The sequence below is a fragment of the Mobula hypostoma genome, chromosome 3 (assembly GCF_963921235.1).
Source record: "Mobula hypostoma chromosome 3, sMobHyp1.1, whole genome shotgun sequence".
In the NCBI taxonomy this organism is placed as follows: domain Eukaryota; kingdom Metazoa; phylum Chordata; class Chondrichthyes; order Myliobatiformes; family Myliobatidae; genus Mobula; species Mobula hypostoma.
Window position 1 is genome coordinate 5,341,502 of NC_086099.1, and position 21,216 is coordinate 5,362,717.

At 39.8% G+C, this 21,216-nt stretch overlaps 1 protein-coding gene across 4 annotated transcripts in view; it reads left to right on the forward strand.

Annotated features, from left to right (window-relative positions):
• ctif (CBP80/20-dependent translation initiation factor) overlaps nt 1–19,473 on the forward strand; it is a 233,910-nt gene extending 214,437 nt beyond the window's left edge. For all 4 annotated transcript variants that reach the window (XM_063042593.1, XM_063042592.1, XM_063042594.1 and 1 more), the window contains one exon: nt 5,085–19,473. In XM_063042593.1, the coding sequence (XP_062898663.1) occupies nt 5,085–5,300 (216 nt within the window). In that variant the 3' untranslated portion in view covers nt 5,301–19,473. The remainder of the gene's footprint in view (nt 1–5,084) is intronic.
• Nucleotides 19,474–21,216: the final 1,743 nt, after the last annotated feature.

Here is a 21,216-nt window from a genome sequence, read left to right on the forward strand (position 1 = left end):
CTTAAGGCGTTTCGAATCAAAAGGAAGAGAGGAACCTAAAATAGAACCAAGTGTATAACCCTGAACAGATTGTAATTCCAATGCTACCCATTTAGGAATAGATAGTATGTCCCGGTCAAGTAACCAAAATTTCATATGTCGAATATTAATAGCCCAATAATAAAATCTAAAGTTAGGTAATGCTAAACCTCCATCTCTCTTAGCTTTCTGTAAATGTATTTTACCCAGTCTCGGATTCTTATTCTGCCAAATAAATGAAGAAATTTTAGAGTCAACTTTATCAAAAAAAGATTTAGGAATGAAAATTGGTAATGCCTGAAACACATATAAAAATTTTGGCAAAAAAAACATCTTAACTGCATTAATACGACCAATCAAAGTTAAATATAAGGGAAACCATTTAGATGAAAGTTGAGTAATATGGTCTATTAATGGTAAAAAGTTAGTCTTAAATAAATCTTTATGTTTACAAGTAATTTTAATCCCAAGATATGAAAAGTAATTATTAATCAATTTAAATGGAAATTTATAATATAAGGGAAGATGTTTATTAATCGGAAAAAGTTCACTCTTACTAAGATTTAATTTATAACCTGAGAAAAGACCAAATTGTGCTAATAACTCTAAAACAGCAGGAATGGATCTCTCAGGATTAGAAATATATAAAAGTAAATCATCAGCATAGAGTGATAATTTATGGGACTTTAATCCCCGAGTTATCCCAGTAATATTTGAAGATTCTCGAATAGCAATTGCAAGAGGTTCTAATGCAATATCAAATAATAGGGGACTAAGAGGACAGCCTTGTCGAGTACCACGAAAGAGAGGAAAGAAAGGTGAGTTTAAGGAGTTAGTACGAACCGAGGCTACAGGGGAGTGATATAACAGTTTAATCCAGGATATAAATTTCAAGCTAAAATTAAACATTTCAAGCACCTTAAATAAATAAGGCCATTCTACTCTATCAAAAGCTTTCTCGGCATCTAAAGAAATAACACACTCAGGAACATTTTGTGAGGGAGTATAAACGATATTTAACAATGTACGAATATTATAAAAAGAGTAACGACCTTTAATAAAACCCGTTTGGTCTTCCGAAATAATAGAAGGAAGTACTTTTTCTAGTCTATTTGCTAATAACTTAGAAAAAACTTTAGAATCAACATTTAATAAAGATATTGGTCTATAAGATGCACATTGAGCAGGGTCTTTATCCTTCTTTAGTATTAAAGAAATTGATGCTCTATTAAAAGATTCCGGAAGTTTACCAAGTTTCAAAGAAGCCTCAAAAACCTTATAGAGCCAAGGAATCAATAAAGAAGCAAAACATTTATAAAATTCAACGGTAAACCCATCAGGGCCAGGAGCTTTCCCCAGATTCATAGAAAAAATAACATTCTTAATCTCATCCATTGTAATGGAAGTATCTAATAAAGAAGACATATCCTGTGAAATCTGAGGGAAGTCTAACTTATCTAAAAAATCATTCATATATTTAGAATCTCGAGGAGACTCTGATTGATATAAAGAAGAATAAAAATCACAAAAGGTTTGATTAATCCCCACATGATCCAATATCAATCGATCATTTTGGTTATAAATCTGATTGATTTGAGATTTAACATAATTAGATTTCAATTGATTAGCCAGCAGCTTGCCAATTTTATCACTGTGAACATAAAAATCACTTCTTGTTTTCTTTAATTGGTTTACAATCGAGGACGAGAGTAGTAAACTGTGTTCCATTTGAAGTTCAGTTCTTTGTTTGTATAGCTCCTCAGAAGGAGCCATAACATATTTCTTATCAATTTCTTTAATCTTGTCCACAATTGCCATCTCCTCCTGCTTCTGTTTCTTCCTCAAAGCAACGGAATACGAAATAATCTGACCCCGAATATAGGCTTTAAAAGTGTCCCAAAGAGTGTTAACCGAAATATCTTCTGTATGGTTAATTGTAAAAAAAAGCTCAATCTGTTCATTCATAAAATTAACAAAGTCCGAGTCCTGAAGCAACAGCGAATTAAAACGCCATTGTCTATTGTTTGGTATATTGGCCATAATTTTAATAGAAAGCTTAAGTGGAGCATGATCCGAAATGGTTATAGAATCATAATCACATTTAATCACTGAAGGAATGAGACGAGAATCAATGAAAAAATAATCAATTCTTGAATAGGAATGATGAACATGTGAAAAGAAGGAAAAATCTTTTTCCTGAGGATGCAGAAAACGCCAAATGTCCGTCGACCCAGAATCAGAAAGGAAAAAATTAATCAAATTTGCAGATTTATTAGGTAAAGTCCGTAAAGGAGCCGAACGGTCCAAAGCTGGAGATAAACAGGTATTAAGATCTCCGCCCCAAATCAATGAAAACTCGTTCAAATTCGGAAACTGATCAAACAATGATTTATAAAATTCCGGACAATCCATATTAGGAGCATAAACATTAACCAAAACTACTTTTTTATTAAATAGTAAACCACTAACCAATAAAAATCTACCATTCGGATCAGAGATAATATCCTGTTGTATAAAAGTAACTGAGGAGTCTATAAAAATAGAGACGGCTCGAATCTTAGCATTGGAGTTCGAATGAAATTGTTGTCCCTTCCAGAATTTGAAAAAACGTAGTCTGTCCCCCCTCCGTACATGGGTCTCTTGTAAAAATAAAATTTGTGCTTTAAGTCTCCGGAACACTTTAAAAACTTTTTTCCTTTTAATAGGATGATTAAGACCATTAGTATTCCAGGAGACAAAATTAATAATAGACTCCATAAATCCTAAAGTCAACCCACAACAAGGAGGATTGACAATAGGCGCGACCCACAAACCCGGAGAGGAAACAGAACATACAAAAGATACCGGGGAAAAGGACGCAACCAATACTTCAATAATGTATATAGCCCAAAGAGAAACAAACTAAAACGTGAAGCCCCTCCCACCACCCCCCACCCCAAGACCCCAAGGCGAAATCTAAAGCAGACCCGCCAGAAAGAAGCAAGCGCTAAAACTACCCCCATGACTTCCGGTATACGCTCCCTAAAAAAAAGGTATAAATATGAAAAGGATCAGCTAATTGTAAAACAGTAAAAAAATAAGTAAAAAAAAGTTAGCTCAATTAAAATACACACAGAACAGAACAAAAGCCGGAAAGTATATATTAAAAAAAAACCACAATAAACCTCAAACTCATGAATAGACACAGCAACAAAAAAAATAGGATTATTAACATAAAATGATTATAAAAAGCAAAACAGAATAAAATTTTTTAAAAAAACTACAAAATTTAAGGCCGCACAGGAAATACGTAAGATGACAAAAGGGAAGTGACCACCCAGAATCCCCTGGGAAAAGAAAGAAATGACGCAGTTAAAAAGAAAGTTTAGCAGCCATATTAAGAAATCGAAAGTAAACTTTTCTGCCCAAATAGGGCACAGAAAAGTTAAAACCAACCAATTCACAGCCTCCGATCAACGGAGAAAATTAAAAAAAGGCAATTAAGATGTTGAGGATGAAAGTTGATCCAGATAACTCTGGGCATCCGATGGAGAATCAAAAAAACGAAGGGCTCCATCTAACATGCGAATCCTTAGACGTGCAGGGTACAGCAGCGCTGGTCTTAAATCCATCTTATAGAATTCCGACATCACGGATCTGTAACGGACCCGTTGGTCCCAGATTGGTTTACTGAAATCTTCCACGAATCGGAACTTAAGATCCGAAAAATCAATGAAACCTTTAGATCGAGCGAATCGAAACAGTCTCTCCTTGTCTTGAAAGTAATGAAAACGTAAGATAACATGCCTAGGTCTATCTGACCTAGACGAGTATGATGGGATTCTGTGAACACGATCCAGTAGCGGTGGTTGGTCAGGAAATACAGTAGGGAATGCATCTTTTAAAAATTGGGAGAAATATTTCATAGGGTTGTTAGCTTCCACGGCTTCCCTGACGCCAATCATTCGTAAATTCTGCCGTCGCATTCTAGATTCCAAGTCAGAGTTTTTAAAAGTCAAAAAGTCAAGTTTCTTCTTCATTACATTAATTGTTTCTTCGATTTTCCCCATCTTAAGCTCACTTTGTTGCGCGAATTTTTGAAGATCAGATATAGCCGACTGATGTTCCGCAATACATGTTTGCATCTTAACCTTGCCCTATCACTGAACTCTTCCCACAATCTGTGGACTCAATTTCAAGAACTCAATCTCATCTTCTTGATAGTTATTGTTTATTTATTTATCATTATTATTTTTTCTTTCTTTTTCTATCTGCACAGTCTATTGCCTTTTACACACTGGTTGTCCACCCAGTTGGTGAAATCTTTCATTGATTATTGGTTATTGGATTTATTGAGTATGCCCGTAAGAAAGTGAATCTCAGGGCTGTCTATATGGTGGCATATATGTACTTTGATAATTTTCAGTTTTAATAATGGACTCCAAGATCTTCCCAACCACTGAACTTAGGCTAACTGGCCAATAATTAACTTTCTTCTGCCTCTCTCCCTTCTCAAGGAATGGAGTGACATTTGCAATTTTCCAGTCCTCCAGAACCATTCCAGAATCTACTGATTCTTGAAGGATCATTACTAGTGCCTCCACAATCTCTATAGGTATGTCTTTCAGAACCCTGGGGTGTCACCCTTCTGGTCCAGTTGACTTATCGACTTTGAGACCTTTTACCAAGAACCTTAACCACTCTACTTACTTCTGGCCCCCTGACAATCTTGGCACTCTAGCAAGAGATTTTTTCTCAGGGTGGAAATGGTTAATACGAGGGGTATAATTTTAAGGAGATTGGACAAAAATATAGGGGGTTCTCAGAGGTAGATTTTAGTTACACAGAGTGGTGGGTGTGTGGAACATTCTGCCTGGGGTGGTGATAGAGACAGATACGTTAGGGACATTTAAGAAACTCTTTGATAGGCACATAGATGAAAGAAAGATGGAGGGTTATGTGGAGGAAAGAGCTAACTTGATCTTAGAGTATGTTTAAAGGTCAGCACGATACTGTAGGCCGTGGGGCCTGTACTGTACTGTTGTATGATTTATGTTTTGATGTGTGCCCATTGGATCATTTGACAGCTGCAGAGCACAGGCAAGTTACTGGAGGAACAGTTGCCAGAGATGATGACAGAACTGCTGGCCACAGCACGCGACAAGATGCTGGGCCCGTCCGAGTCGGCACTGACGAGGTCTCTCCTCCTCGAAGTTATCGAGCTGCATGCCAATAACTGGAACCCGCTAACCCCCACCATCACGCAGTACTACAATAACACCATTCAGAAACTAACTGCTTAAAAAGCCTGCGAAACAAAAGCAAAAACAGCAGGGGGGAAATAAAAGAGAAGCCAGGAAGGTGGAAGATCAAAATATAGGAAGGTGCTGTCTTTTTTTTAATACACAAAAAAAAGACTTTTTATTGGAAAAGAAAGGAATGTATTACATAAACCAGAAAGTCCCAGCATGCTGCAAATCACTTTATGAGTGCATTTTTTTTTCATTCGAGTGCCAAACCTTCCTTTTCCCTTTCCTGTGTTTTTGATATGTGGTTAATCAGTCCACAGCACAGAGACCTGTGGTTTGTAAGGACTGAAGCTCGCCTGGTATTGTGTTGGGTGTGTGTATGTGTATGCGCTCTCTCGTGTTCTGTTTGATCTGCCATTCAAACAGCCGTGTTGCTGGCAAGCTGGCAGAAGGTAACATTTAGCACGTTCAGTGCCAGGCTCAAATCAACTACTTTGTTCGAGGCTGGTTTTAAATTGACCTACTGTCTTTGTTTTATGCATTCGCTCACTCCTGGAAAGAGGGAAATAGTTAAAACACATTTACAGTAGAACTTTGCCTCTGGATTCTTTTAACAGAAAGCTGAATGTTTTAAGTTCTATGGCTTTAGAAACAATATTTTGAAGCTATGCATTGGTTTAGATAATGGGAAGAGCAGGTTTTGAATTAAACTGACTCAAGGCTACCTGCATGAGAAGTCATGCCTCAGCCTTGTAAGCTAACGTGAATTTTGTGATCCCAAATTATCTGCCAATATACTAAGGGAGAGACTATCCCACAGACTTACAGTATTTAGTTTGAATGGCAAGTGTGTGAAACATTTAAAATAACTTTTGGATTGGATTTTCCAACAGTTCAACTGTATTAATGAGTAAAATAGTTCCTCACATCATTCCTTGTTCAGTCACGCAATGTGCATGTAGGAACTATTTTTATAATAAATCTAATTACAAAACCAGAAGTGAGACATGATGGGTTATGAACCTGCTCTGGTTAATGCAGAGTTGAGACAATGTTAGACAGATTATTTTTTAATAATGTTGCTGATATTGCCATTCACAAATGACCTTTCACCTTTCCTTCAGTACAGCACCTCATCAGTTTCATATGGACTTGTTTGGCTGTAAAGTGCTTTGGGACATCCTGAGAGATGAGACCACCCTTTTAATGCGATTTTTAGTTTAATGGTTACAGAAGATCGAAAATACAAATTGATGTTGCTGCCAGGGAAGTCACTACATACTCTGTTGGTTTGTGTAATAAATGTTGTCTGAAATATCTTGCACAATAAGTGCAAAGTGTACCATTTGTTGTAATAACCTCAATGAAGATTCAGTGAATTTGTTGTGACGTTTTCGATTGGAAAGGCAAGAATAACACTGTTATCTGCTATGACCACAGCTGACAGGACACGGGAAATGTAACCACTGATGGTAACTATGTATGTATGTAAGCAGCGATGCTGGATAGCCAGTATAGGTGACAGATAATAATTCAAATTGTTCATTGGCTGATCATGGATTCAGGATTGCTTATGTTCTTTAGTGTTTATTACACTGTAATAGCCTCTAATAAGGTCTTTGAAGGGACCTTATTGGAGATTGAAACCTTTTCTTTTAATAAGGCAGTGTGCCAGAATGAATTAGGATCGGTTCTAGCGCACCTGTCTAACATTCTGCAGGTTAAAAGGTTAGTAGGGGTAGGCTGAACGGGGTCTGCATGTCGGTCTGGTCCAAGGGGAAGTGGCAATGGAGAACCAAGCTTAGCTCAAAGGCAGAGTCATTGTTGTTCACATTGGAAGGTGTTAGCAATGGGTTTCCACTGGGTTTGGTACTCAAGTCCCTTGTTTTTTGTAATCAGTGATGTAGGTTTAATGTAGAGTGCATGATAGGAAAGTTGCAGGTGATTCAGAAGTAGTGTATGTAGTTGATAGTGAGGAATTTGCTTTAGAATGTAGACTAATAGACATAATTGAGGCATTTGAGGAGAAAAGTGGCGAATCTGGACGAGGAAAGGATAGTTGCAGTAAATGAGAGGATTCTGACTGATGCAAAATTACCTTGAATGGAACATAAAGATATCAAGGCAGGTCACTCGTGGAAGGATACTGCAGTGCTTTCTTTGACCTGAGACATACAATATAAGCAAAGAATTAATGCCTCGACTGTTTGCAACAGTCTACTGGTCGGCACATGATTGAAATGGTATAATCGTCTAAAAAGGTGTTGAGGTTTACAAGGATCTTACCAGAACTGGAATAAGATCATAAGGTATTAGATGAGGTTGTTTACTTTGAAACAAAGAAGACACTTACTTAATTGTCCATAAAACTGGGCAACCTACAGGCATAAACTGGGAGAGCCTGTCTTTCTTCACTGAAGGGTTAAAAGCAATGAATCTCTTCTGCAACCTCGGTGATGCTGTCACACTCTTCTTGAAGTCTGGTGACTATGAAATGTAGTGTAACCCCAGCTGTGGCCAAGCTCGTGTTATATATGTTCGAACACAGTTTACCCTGCTTTTATATGCAATGCCTCAACCAATAAAGGCAAGTAGCCCATGTGTGTTATAACTACTGTTTCGACCTGTCCTGCAGTCTCGGTAAATCAGTGGGCAGGTATGGCATGGTCCCTTCGATCCCTCGACATTTCCTCTGTTCTGTAGTATTGTTTATTCTCCAGCCATTTATCTTACTCTTCTCTCAATCCCATTTCACATTTGTGTGCAGTCCCATGGCCTGTTCGTTAGTTTTTAGTCTGGTTGGATAGAACTCAGTTCCTGACTGTTTCCAGGATGGGACTTTACTTAATAAAATACTGAATTCTGAATGTATAGAGAAATCAATTTGCAACTGATACAGGAGGACAGATTAAAGTTCGACATAGCCTATTGGACAGAGCTATTGGCCGAGGAATTGTGTAGCATGCTCCTGTAATAGAACACTCTTCAGTAAATTAGTCAATGTGCCAATCTGTAAGTTTGTCGTTTTTGGCTCCTCCGCTTGGGTGCAAGAATGTAACTAGACAAACACAGTGGTATCCCAACAACATGCTGTCCATGTTTGGATTCTACTCGTGTCTGTATCTAACAGGAAGTGATGTTCACAATTAATATTTCAATATCAGCTTTATTAACACTGAGATATGTCATGAAATTTGTTGTTTTGCAGCAGCGGTACAGTGAACAACAAAAATAATAGAAGCTACAATAAAAATATTAAAAAATTAATATGTGGTGCGAAACAAGAGCAGAATAGTAAGATAGTATTCACAGGTTCATGATTCATTCAGAAATCTGATGGCAGAGGGGAGAACACTGTTCCTAAATTGCTGAGTGTGTCTCTTCAGGCTCCTGTACCTCCTCCTCGGTGTTTGGTGGGTAATAAAATGGACGAGTTGACGGCACTAGCCAGGCATCAGAGAGCATTTCGGGAGTGCAATGTTATGTGTTTTACTGGGGCTGCACAAGGACATACCCGATCAAGACTTTTCCATGGAGGGCTTCCAGACTATTCGGGCTGACCAGAAGTGCACTGAGAGCGGTAAGCGTAAAGGAGTTGGGGGCTTACTGTTCTGGTTAACAATGGATGGCGCAATCCTGGTCATATTACAATCGAGGAACATGTTTGTAGACCAGATATTGAACTTTTTACTGTTGGACTCCAGCCATATTCCACCGAGATACAACACTGGGCGTCACGGGAGGTTGTTCCTGCCTGTGGCCATCGAACGTTGCAGCTCCTCCCGTGGAGGGTCAGACACCCTGAGTCAATAGGCTGGTCCTGGACTTATTTCCATCTGGCATAGTTTGCATTTTGTTGTTTGATTGTTTGTGGTTTTTGTATTGCCATATTTATGCTCTAGTCTTGGTTGGTGCGGCTGTAACAAAACCCAATTTCCCTCGGGATCAATAAAGTATATCTATCTATCTATCTATCGATGGTAACAATGAGAAGAGGGCGTGTCCTGGGTGATAGGAGTCCCTCATGATAGATGCCATCTCCTGTGGAGATGTACTTTGGTGGAGAGGCTAGCGCCCATGATGGAGCTGACTGAGTTTACAACCCTCCACAAGAGGTAAAGGAGGCCTGCTTGCACGAGTCCTAATCCAGTGGGAGATGCCAATGGGAACTGGCTGCCCAATGATACCTTTTTACATTTAAACATTTGCCCCTCACCCTTTTCTTTCTCAGGGGCCTCCTACATTGTGACCTGAGCTCTGACTTGCCTCCTTGACCCCATCTACCCTAACTACGTACCTGACACCATGGCCCTTGCAGCATCAGGCCCTCATTCAAACTGTATGCTGGTCCACAACTCCTCACGTAACCAGCATCCCCTTCATGCTGCCAAAGAACTTCTGAGCCGCATCACATCTGAAGCCACAAAGTATTTGACAATGTATATAACGCTTAGCGAGCCCGTGAAACACTGCAACCACCATCCGGTCTTGAAGAGGAAAGTAGTTTTTTTATGTCGGAAATAATGTACAAACTGTATCATTTCTTAATGCATGCATTACTAAATGACAATAAAAGAGGACTATGTGTCTTCATAATCTAAATTTTAACTTATTAAATGCTAACACATTTCTGTGGATCTCTCCAAATGAGGCACCGCTCTCCTTTTAACACAGTGGCTGCACAAAAAAATGGGTCAACCATGATAAATGTACATTACGACACTGCACTGGTTTATGGAGATTGGGAGGGCCCTGGTTCACCTCTGCTGTGCTGAGCTGAGCCATTTCGGATGGGAGTCCTGCAGTTAGGACATAGAACAGTACTGAACAGAAACAGTCCCTTCGGCCCACAATGGTGTTCTGATCCAATTAAATTAGTCATCCAACAGGCAACCTAACTAATCCTCTCTGCCTACACAATGTCCATATCCTTCCATTTTCCTCATATTCATGTGCCTAGCTGAATGTCTCTTAAAAGTCTCTAATATTTCTGCCTCTACTTCCACCTCAGGAAGCCACCACTCTCGGTGTAAAAAAACTTGCCCCTCACGCCTTCTTTGAAATTACCCCCTCTGACCTTCAATGCATGACCTCTGGTATTAGGCACTTTAGTTATCCTCAGTGGACTTGAGAAGGAATTCACTGATGACTAGACATCCAATGATCTAAATGTTTCTCACCCCTTCTACTCTAAAAATCAGCGTATCTAATGCCTTTTACCCAATGCGATGGTACGTATGTGATTTTCCATTGTGCATCATTAAAAAACGTATAGGGCTTGCATGGAATAACTTAGTTCGCAGGGTTCTGTGCAGTCTCAGCAATGCAGTGAGTTGGTGTGCAGTTAAAGAGGCAAATCCAGTGCCCAGCCTGCTGACGATTGCAAACTCAACTCCATCATGGCCAGTAGCCTCCCTACCATCCAGGACATCTTCAAAAGGCAATGCCTCAAAGAGGAGGTACAGGTGCCTGAAGGTACACACATAACATTTCAGGAACAACTTCTTCACCTCCGCCATTAGATTTTGGAATGGACAATGAACCCATGTACTCTACCTCACTTCTTTGGCTCTCCTTTCCACTGTTTGTTAATATATAAGCCCAAGTACTGATACTGAGAGTGAGTGAGAGAAAGCAGCAATATAGTGCAATACATAAAAACTATAAATTACAATAAAAATATTTAAATTATAAATATTTCTTGTAATTTGTAGTTTTTTTTTAATGTAGCGCTGCTGCAAAACAACAAATTTCATGTCGTGGTAACTATATGGAGTGGTGGTAACTCTAGACCAGGTGAGGGAAGATTTGAAGAGGCTGTTGATCACTATGCAGGAAGGGATGTTTACTTTGTGCAAAACAATCCACAGAAATCCTCCAGGGCTACAAGCAGTCTCTCTGACAGGGAAATTTCTGTTCAGAGGGTATCTCTTCGATATGCATGTAATTTGGGGAGGACTGCAATGTAGGCAAGTCCTCGTGTGGGGTTTGTATTCATCCCGTGAACTAAAGGAACTGCAGCATCAGGCAGCCAACAGTCAGGTGTGACACAGATCTGCTGCAGAGCTTTGGAATTCTCAAGGGACGAGGAAGCTGAGAATTAACACCAACCGTAAGAACAGTCCATGTGCGGGCAGAGGGGTCTGCAACCTCAGCAAGGACCTTCCTGCTGTAGTGTGGCCTGCGTAAAGATTTCTCATCAGAAATCAAAATAAGAGGCTGTGTCACTGTAAGCGTTCAATAGCTGTGATATCTTAGGTGACTGAACGTTTCTGTGTCTTTCACCGCACAGCCTCCAAGACCCATGTTCCCACATCATCAAGTGAGATGAATGTTGGGTATAAAAGGGAAATAAGTTACTAACTCAAATACAGCTGAAGGTAACGGGAAGGCTCAGTTCTGAATGTAAGCATTTCTTAAAAAAGAGCTCTGAGGTGGCCTGACAAAGTGTGTAGTTGGTTTGATTCCACTTTTAAAGGGCAACACACACAAAATGCTGGAGGACCTGAGCAGGTCAGGCAACATCTATAGAAATGATTAAACAGTTGACGTTTCAGGCTGAGGCCCTTCATCAGGACTGGGAAGGGTCTCTGTGCAAAACATCGACTTTATTCCCCTCCATAGATGCTGCCTGACCTGCTGAGTTCCTCCAGAATTTTGTGTGTATTGCTCTGCATTTCCAGCATCTGCAAAATCTCTTGTGTTTATAATTCCTCCTTTAAAGATTATGGTATCCAGGAAGTAGAGATAGTATGGATTATTTGTGGATAAATACGGACTGTTGTTTACTGCACCAGGGACACAGACGTGACATGGTTAGTGATGTTATTGTAGGCTTTAGCAGGAATTCTGACAGGATGAAACTTCAATTACTCAGCAACGTATGTGAGAATGAATTTCTCAGCTTTAACTAGGATTACTTATAAAGCATCAGAACTTAGGCTCCATTGGTATGTTGGTTTATTTACTGAACTGTGTCTGTTCACCAAGAGGTGATGACAATGCTGGGGTCCCCAACCTTTTATTTTGCTATTAACTGATGCCTCAGATTGGCAGCCCTGTTCTAGTGGATGGGAAATTCATCATGCTTGATGTGAAGAAAGGTTTTTATCATCCATTAGACTGGTCCAGTGTTTGGGAGCACACTGTACTGTGTGCTAAGCTGTCAGGGGCTAATGCAAAGTTCCACAAAGTACCTGCTCAACTTTCCCAATTATCTGACTGCACCCTCATCGGCTACAGTCAAAGCTTTGTATATCCAGGGGTCAGCTTCAACTTAGCATGCGGAGTTGTTGGAGAGATGGGCATTACTTGGGAATTCCCTGGGAAGCAGCAGTTTGTTACATCTTGGGAAGATGTAACTCCAGACAATGCAAGGCACTCTTGAGATTCAGCCTATATTGTTATACTGCAGTCTCTGGAGTGTCACTTCAACATATAACTTCTTAATCAGAGGCAAAACTTCTACTGAAAGAAGCATTGCTTCTGTGATAATTCTTTGTGCACCAACCCAGAGATTTCAGCAATAGAATTTTGTGGCAATTTTTTTTTGGGGGGGGCGGGAATTTCAGGATTCATTTTCCTATATTCCACTTGACTTTCAGTTTCCTCCGTTTGCCTTTTGAGTCACTGACACATGCCGTGCACGCTTTGAGATGAGGGAGCTGCCGGATGGTGACTCTCCACCATATAGGCTGGTCTCCCCGACTGGCTGCCATGTTTCCTGCACGCCAACATTGACCCCATTTCCTGAAATACTTCAAAAGCTGTAAAGCTCTCTAGGGTACCCTGAAAGGTGGTATAAATGTAGTCTTTTTACCAAGACATGTGGCACATCATCAGTAACTAATGCACATTTTTATCATGCATCTTTTTACCATGTGACATTTGTTAGAGAGTTCTCTATGTTAAATCAGTTCTATTAAATAAATATTCCTTTCCATGATGAACACCAAAATATTTTTTTGAAGAGTCTAAGTTTAATTGCAACTTATTTAATATCTACTGATATACGATTTGTGCTGTGTATCTATTGTCAAGCTCAGCAAGTTATTTCTGTTGTTTTTATTTTATTTCCCTTAATTAAATATTAAAGCAAATGGAAATGATTAACTAGTCATTGTACTTCAGCTTTTAATTTGTTTCATTTATTTAGAGATGCAGCACAACCTTCGAGCCGCACCACCCCAGCAAACTCCGACAAACCCAATTTAAAACTAACCGATTCACAAGGCAATTGGTCTGTGGGAGGAAACTAGAGCTCCCGGTGGAAACCCATGCATTCCATGGGGAGGATGTACAGAGTCTCCTTAAGGAGGACTCTGGAACTGAACTCCAAACTCCGACACCCAGAGCTGAAATAGTGTCAAGTTAATTACTACGCTACCGTGATGTCCCTGCATATGTGCTGTATGCTGCTGGAGAGAACATCAATAATAACTAGCTGTATACTGGTTTAATATCGTTAACGTACTTACTCCATAAACAAACATTATCAATCACTTACCAGTATTTTATGCCTATCCAACCGTCGTTGTTGGATTCATTTTGTTGCATTTTTTAAATGAAATAGAACATTACAGCACAGTACTGGCTATGCAGCTTTCAATGACCTTTTAACCTACTCTAAGATCAATCTAACCCTTCCCTCCCACAGAGCCCTCCATTTCCTATCATCCATGTGCTTAAATGTCCCTGATGTATCTGCCTCTACCACCACGCACAGGGTATTCCACGCACCCACCACTATGTAAAGAATATTTCAGATGTTACCCTATACTTTCCTCCAATCCCCTTATTAGCCCCTAGCATTAACAATTTCTACCCTGAGAAAATATCTCTGGCTGTCCAATCTACTTATGTCTCTGATCATGCTGTGCACTTCTATCCAATCACCTCTTATCCCCTTTGCTCCAAAGAGAAAAACCCTGGCTCAGTCAACCTATCCTCAAAAGACACGCTCTTGAGGATCCTAGCAGCATCATAGTAAATCTCTTCTGCACTCTCTCTAAAGCTTCCACATCCTTAATGAAGTGATCAGAAATGAACATAATGTGGCTAATCATAATACCATATAACTTCTCCTTTTTCTCTTTTCCTCTGTTCCTGTACCTTGCAAATTAATTAATTTGCATTAAATTTAGCTAAGATTTCTTGAGTGATGTCTCCACTGAACTCGGAGGAGTTCAAACATTTGTCTGTTTTTCTTTTGATGTAGGGTATTACTTGCATCAATTTTTTTTTTGCTAAACTTTTGATGTATATGAATACATTGAAGAGCAAAAGTTACTTTGAATCTGTCGCATGGGGAGTAAGGAAATGGAGTTTGCAAGTTGGCTCTTGAAGCTAGTGTCCATTCAGTAGATTGTGTGTCCTGGATTCTAAATCTGCCACAGTTTTGTCTATTTAAATCATCTAATAACATTGCTGTGTAAATTTCTCTTTTAGCCTTTATTCATTTTTCAAAGTCAAAGTAAATTTATTATCAAAGTACATATATATCATCATATACAGTGCATTCCGGTTAATTGTGATACATTGGGACTAGTACATTTTGAGCCAAGTAAGTGGTTGCTCTAATTAGCCAAAGTTCCATGGAAGTAGTTAAAAAGATATAAAAAAGGCAAACTACAGCTTAACTGGGTAGCAAATTATGTATTTAAATAAAATATGGAATAAATTAGAACACTGCCAAAACTACTACAGTACTATAAAACTATTAGTTCCTAATAGTTATTGATGGAGGTATTTTTGTACTTTAGATTGTCAGTGAATACACCTCATGCAGGTAATGGTCTGCCTTCATTGCCTTCCTGCATGAAGTGTTATCATATTCCAACAATACGTTTAAAGTCACTGCTTTTTGAATCACATGCAACTGATGCTAATTTAAAACTTTTCATTCTAAGCACAGTGTGGTGTCTGATGGCCACACAAGTGCACTCAACTAATGCCAGTTAGAAACTGTTTGGCAACTGTCTCCTGTCCCAATTAAGTGGCATAGTGCCCCAAAGAAATGAAGGGAATCCCAGCTACTTTCTCAATTCGTTTTTGTTCTTTAAGAGTTGTCCCAATTAAGTGGCTACCTCGAATAACCAATGAGCCAATTAATCGGAATCTACTACATCGAGATTCATTTTTTGCAGGCATTTACAGGAAAGAAATAGAAGAAAATTTATGAAAAACTACTGTATTCATAAACAGACTGACAAACAACCAATGTGCAAAAGAAGACAGATTGTGCAAATAAACATATAAATAATACTGAGAATATGAGTTGTCAAGTCCTTGAAAGTGAGTCTGTAGGTTGTGGAATCAGTTCAGAATTATCCACGTGTTTGGTATTGCTGGCAAGGCCATTCCTTATCCCTAGTTGCCTTTGACGAGATGGTAATGAGCCAATTTGAACCACTGCAGTGTGGTGTGATGGATAGGGATTTCCATGATACAGACCCAATGACAACTATCCAAACTCCCACAGTAGTGTTGAGTAGGGATTTCTATGATACAGATCCAATGACAATTAATTACAGATCACACTGGTGTGCAAGTTGGAGAGGAACCTGCAGGTGACGGTGATCTTGTGTATCTAATGGGAATTAATATCACTTTGAAATTCCACTTCAATCTTTTTAGGACAATACTCTGTCCATGACATAGGCATGTATTTGAAAGGTGAAGTGACAGTCACCTACTGGATAACAAAAGTTGTTTTTGTAAATTTCATGCACTACAGTCATTGCTGGCTGCAATATAGCCATCTGTCCTGGAATGGCATCGAGCTTTTGAGTGTTGTAGTAACCAAATTCTTTTGGGCTCGTGGGAACAGGCCACTATGCAAGTACCTCACTGATATTTGAAAAACCATTGGGTCAGGATTGAATTGCTTGCTGCGGGGTTAAAGCCATGGTGGTTATGTGGCTGGTCCATTTGAATTTCTAGTCAATGTGACTTTACTGATGAGGTGGTGGTTTCTTTATTTTAATTAGAGATACAAGTCCTTTTGGCACAACGAGCTGCACGGCCCAGCAAACCGCCTATTTAACCTTCGCTTGATCACTGGACAATTTACCTACTAACCAGTAGGTCTTTGGACTGTCAGATGAAGCCCAAGTGCTCACGGGAAGAACATACAAACTTCTCACAGGGGACGCCAGAATCGAACTCCCAACTCTGAAATGCCCTTAGCTGTAATAGCGTCATGCTAACCACTACACTACAGTGGCACCCTAACATATTGTCAGGGGTTTTTGTGGCCCAGAAGTCATCTGTCATTTATCAGACCATGCCTGTGGGTTGTATTAAGAGTAGACGGCCTCTGTTGCTGAGGAGTTGCAGATAGAATTGAATATTACACAAGCTTCCCTTTATCTGACTTGAGATTGGTCCAGCAGGAGGAAAACCATCTGACTGAGACTGAAGGAAGATCATTGGTCCAGCAGGTGAAAAACCATAAGACATAGCAGAATTAGGCCATTCAGTCCATCTAGTCTGCTCCACCTTCTCCCTGTAATTTTTGACACCCTGACTAATCAAGAACCTATCAACTACTTTAAATATACCCAATGACTTGGCCTCCACCGCTGTCTGTGGCAATGTATTCCACAGATTCACCACCCTCTGTTAAAGAAATTTCTTATCTCTGTTCTAAATGGACATCTCTCTATACTGAGGCTGCGCCCAGTGGTCCTAACTCTCCCACTGTAGGAATTATTCTTGCCACATCCACTCTATCTAGGCCTTTCAATATCCGATAGGCTTCAATGAGATCCCCCCTCATTCTTTTGAAGTCCAGTGAGTAGAGGCCAGAGCCATCAAATGTTCCTCATACATTAACCCTTTTCCCAGGATCATTCCTGTGAACCTCCTCTAGACCCTCACCAATGCCAGCACATCTTTTATTAGATAAAGAGCCCAAAATTGTTCACATTACTCTATGCAGCCTGACCAATGCCTTATGAAGCCTCGGTACTCCTATGGACAACTTGAGGTAAAGCCCTGATATGTGATGATAGCCCTCCATAAACCAGTTTGGCACTACGTAGAGAAATGGTTGGTGTTGTCATTTGAAGTTGTTTCAGTGGCAGGTTTAGATATGTAACTTTCTATCACAGTAGATTGACTGGATATTAATATCACTTTGAAATTCCACTTCAATCTTTCTAAGACAACACTTTTCAAATAATACTCGTGCATGAACCTTCCTTGGTCTCCTGGCATTCAGCTAGATTCTTAGTAGATTAAAGACCTTTTAGGTATTTGGAAGTCAGATGAATAAAAGTCATAAACATCCTTATCCCTTACTTTAACAACCTCCTTAATAAAATATAATTGATTTTTTGTTCTGAAATTTCCTGTCAATAGGTAATGGATTGACCAGTTTGCCAAGGCTCGGTTTCCCCTCGTATCTTCTTAAGGTCAGTGTAGCTTGCAGTGTTTTTAATCTGAAGAATCAAATCCTGAAGCATGAGGACTTTGATTAGCAAAGGGGAATGCTGGAATTGACGTTATCTAATTTTGATCACTCATCCCTCCTCTATGTTATTATTGTCCTCATCACTATTATTTTGCTAATGTTAATTTTGTGGAGACCCAATGGCTGACTTAAAGTTAGTTTCCTTTGAATATCCAGAACACTGTCTTCTGTGAGCAATTTAGAGCCCCTTATCTAGGAAAGGGTGTGTTGACACTTGAGAAGAGACAGAGGAGGTTCATAAAAATGATTGTGGGATTGGAAGACATCATATGAGAGTGTTTGATGGTTCTGGACCTGTACTTACTGGAATTTAGAAGAATGAGGGGAGATCTCCTTGAAATCTATTGAAAGTGGAAAGGCCTCAGTAGAATTAATGTGGAGAGGATGTTTCTTATGGTGAGGGAGTCTAGAACCAGAGGGAACAGCCTCAAAATAGAAGGGCATCTATATAGAAGAGAGATGAGGAGGAACTTCTCTCACCAGAGGCTGGTGAATCTGTGGAATTCGTTGCCACAGACAGCTGTGGAGGCCAAGTGATTCAGTATATTTAAGGTAAACGTTGATAGACTCTTGATTAGTCAGGGCACCAAGGCTTACAAGGAGAAAGCAGAAGAATGGGTTTGAGAGGGAAATCGGTCAAATAGCCTAATCCTGCCCCTATATCTTATAGTCTTCTTTGTCTACTGAGACAAATAAACTATTTGAAATACCTGTTGGATCCTCATTTTTATCTGTAATAGCAATGGCAATTTTTAAGGGGCCAACTTAAAGGTCCCATTTTTCCTAAAGTTAAAAGATTTCATTTAGATTTTGATACCTATTCCACCTGTCTTTTCATATTCCCTCTTATTCTCAGTTTTGTCACCTTCTGTTCCTTCCCAGTCTATAGGATCTGAGGTATAACAGCAGTTTGGGTAGAACGTGGAGATGCAGAGTCTCTGCAATATATTTGTTACCTAACCACATTAACCAAGTCTTCTGTAAATGCCGGTAATCCTGTGAAAGCGAGCAGCATGTATCGGCCAGACGTGATGCACAGTGGAAACCCACATCAAGGAGCGCAGGAGGTGTATCCATTTGGGTTACCCGGAGAAATTGGCGGTAGCAGAACACTGCATTCACAATGGTCCTAGGCGTGACTTCGACGACACAAAGTTACTGTGCCACGTTAGTGGCTTTTGGGACCTCCTGGTGAAGGAACCATTGAAAAATAATTTTAGCAAAGATGAAGGTCTCGCCCTAAGTAAGTACTGCAATTCGATTGTAGACAAGGTGGGACCGCTGAAATCTGATTGGATGAGGACTAACCAATCAGGAGGGACAGACTACAGCGGTATAAATACCACCAGACTAAATATGCCCAGGCATCATCCCTGATGAGGCTGGCAGAGTTTGTCATCGAAACGTCGGTCAAAATCAATACCAATACCCAGCTGGAAACCCGAGAAGAGTTTATTGGTCAGAAGGGATAACTTCACTCACCCCATCACTGAACTGTTCCCACAACCTATGGACTCACTTTCAAGGACTCATCTCATGTTCTAGTTATTTATAGCTTATTTATTTATTGTTACTACTTTTTTCCTGTTGTATTTGGTTTATATGGTTATATTTGCACAGTTTGTTGTCTTTTGCACATTGGTTGTTTGTCCGCCCTGTTGGGTGTGGTCTTTCATTGATTCTATTGTGTTTTTTAGATTTATCGTGTATGCCCACAAGAAAACTTACCTTGGGGTTGTATATGTTGACATATATGCACTTTGATAATAAATTTACTTTGAACTTTGAACTTCTGGTAGCTTATTCCACACTCTCACCACCCTCAGAGTCAAGAAGTTCTACTTAAATGTTTCACCTTCTATTCTTAACCCATGACCTCCAGTTCTAGTCTCAACCAAGCTCAGTGGAAAAACCCTGCCTGCATTTACCTTATCTATACCCTCATAATTTTGTATACCCCTGTCAAATCTCCCCTCACTCTCCTACACTCCAGGGAATATAGGGTTAACCTATTTAACCGTTCCCTGTAACTCAAGTGCTCAAGTCCCAGCCCCAATTAAATTAACAATCAAATAGCTAACTAAACTAATCCCTTCTGCCTACACAACTTTTCCCATACATTCATGTGCTTATCTAAACATGTCTTAAAAGTTTCTAATCTATTTGCCTCTACCACCACCCCAGCAGCACATTCCAAGCACCCACCACTCTGTGCAAAAAAAAACTTGCCCCTCACATCTCCTTTGAAATTACACGCTCTCACCTCTGGTATTAGATATTTCAACCCTTGGAAATGATACTGTCTGTCTAATCTATCTATGCATCAGATCTCCCCTCAGCCTCTAATGCTCCAGAGAAAACAACCCAAGTTTGACCAACCTAGGCACAGATGTCTCCCTACTTGTAAATGTTGAAGTGTTGGCTGTTAAAGTTTTCGACAGTTCATCAGCATCAGAGATCATCCCAGAAAAATCATTGCAGAACAGACCCGATGGGCCAAATGGCCTAAATTTGCTCCTATGTCATATGGTCTTATCCTGTCTTCCTCTATATATACCATTTATGTGTGTGTGTGTGTGTGTGTGTGTGTATATATAAAATATGTATTCCCCCTCCCCTGGAAGTTTTCATGTTTTATTGTTTTACAACATTGAACGCAATGGATTTAATTTGGCTTTTTTGACACTGGTCAACCAAAGAACTCTTTTGTGTGAAAGTGAAAATGAATTTCTACAAAGTGGTCTAAATTAATTACAAACATGAAACACAAAATGATTGCATAAGTATTCACTCCCCCCCCCCCCCACACACACACCCCAAATCATCGCTGGTGCAGCCAATTGGTTTTTAAGTCACATAATTAGTCAAATGGAGATTTGCTTTTGGAGCCCTGTGTGCAGTCAAGGTGTTTCAATTGATTGTAGTAGAAAATACATGTGTGTCTGGAAGGTCCAACTGCTGGTGAGTCAGTATCCTGACAAAAGCTACACCATGAAGACAAAAGAACACTCCAAGCAACTCTGCAAAAAGGTTATTGAAAAGCACAAGGCAGGAGATGATACAAGAAAATTTCCAAGTCACTGAATATCCTTTGGAGTACGGTTAAATCAATCATCAGGAAATGGAAAGAATATGGCACAGCTGTAAATCTGCCTAGAGCAGGGTGTCCTCAAAAACTGAGTGACTGTGCAAGAAGGGGACTAGTGAGGGAGGCCACCCAGAGACCTCGAGCAACTCTGGAGGAGTTACAAGCTTCAGTAGCTGAGATGGGAGAGACTGCGCATACAAATACTGTTGCCTGGGTGCTTCACCAGTCATAGCTTTATGGGAGAGTGGCAAAGAGAAAGTCACTGTTGAAAAAATACACATGAAATCTCAGCTAGAGTTTGCCAGAAGGAACGTGGGAAACTGAAGTCAGCTGGAAAAAGATTCTATGGTCTGATGAAACCAAAATTGAGCTTTTGACCATCAGACTAAACAGTATGCTTGGCATAA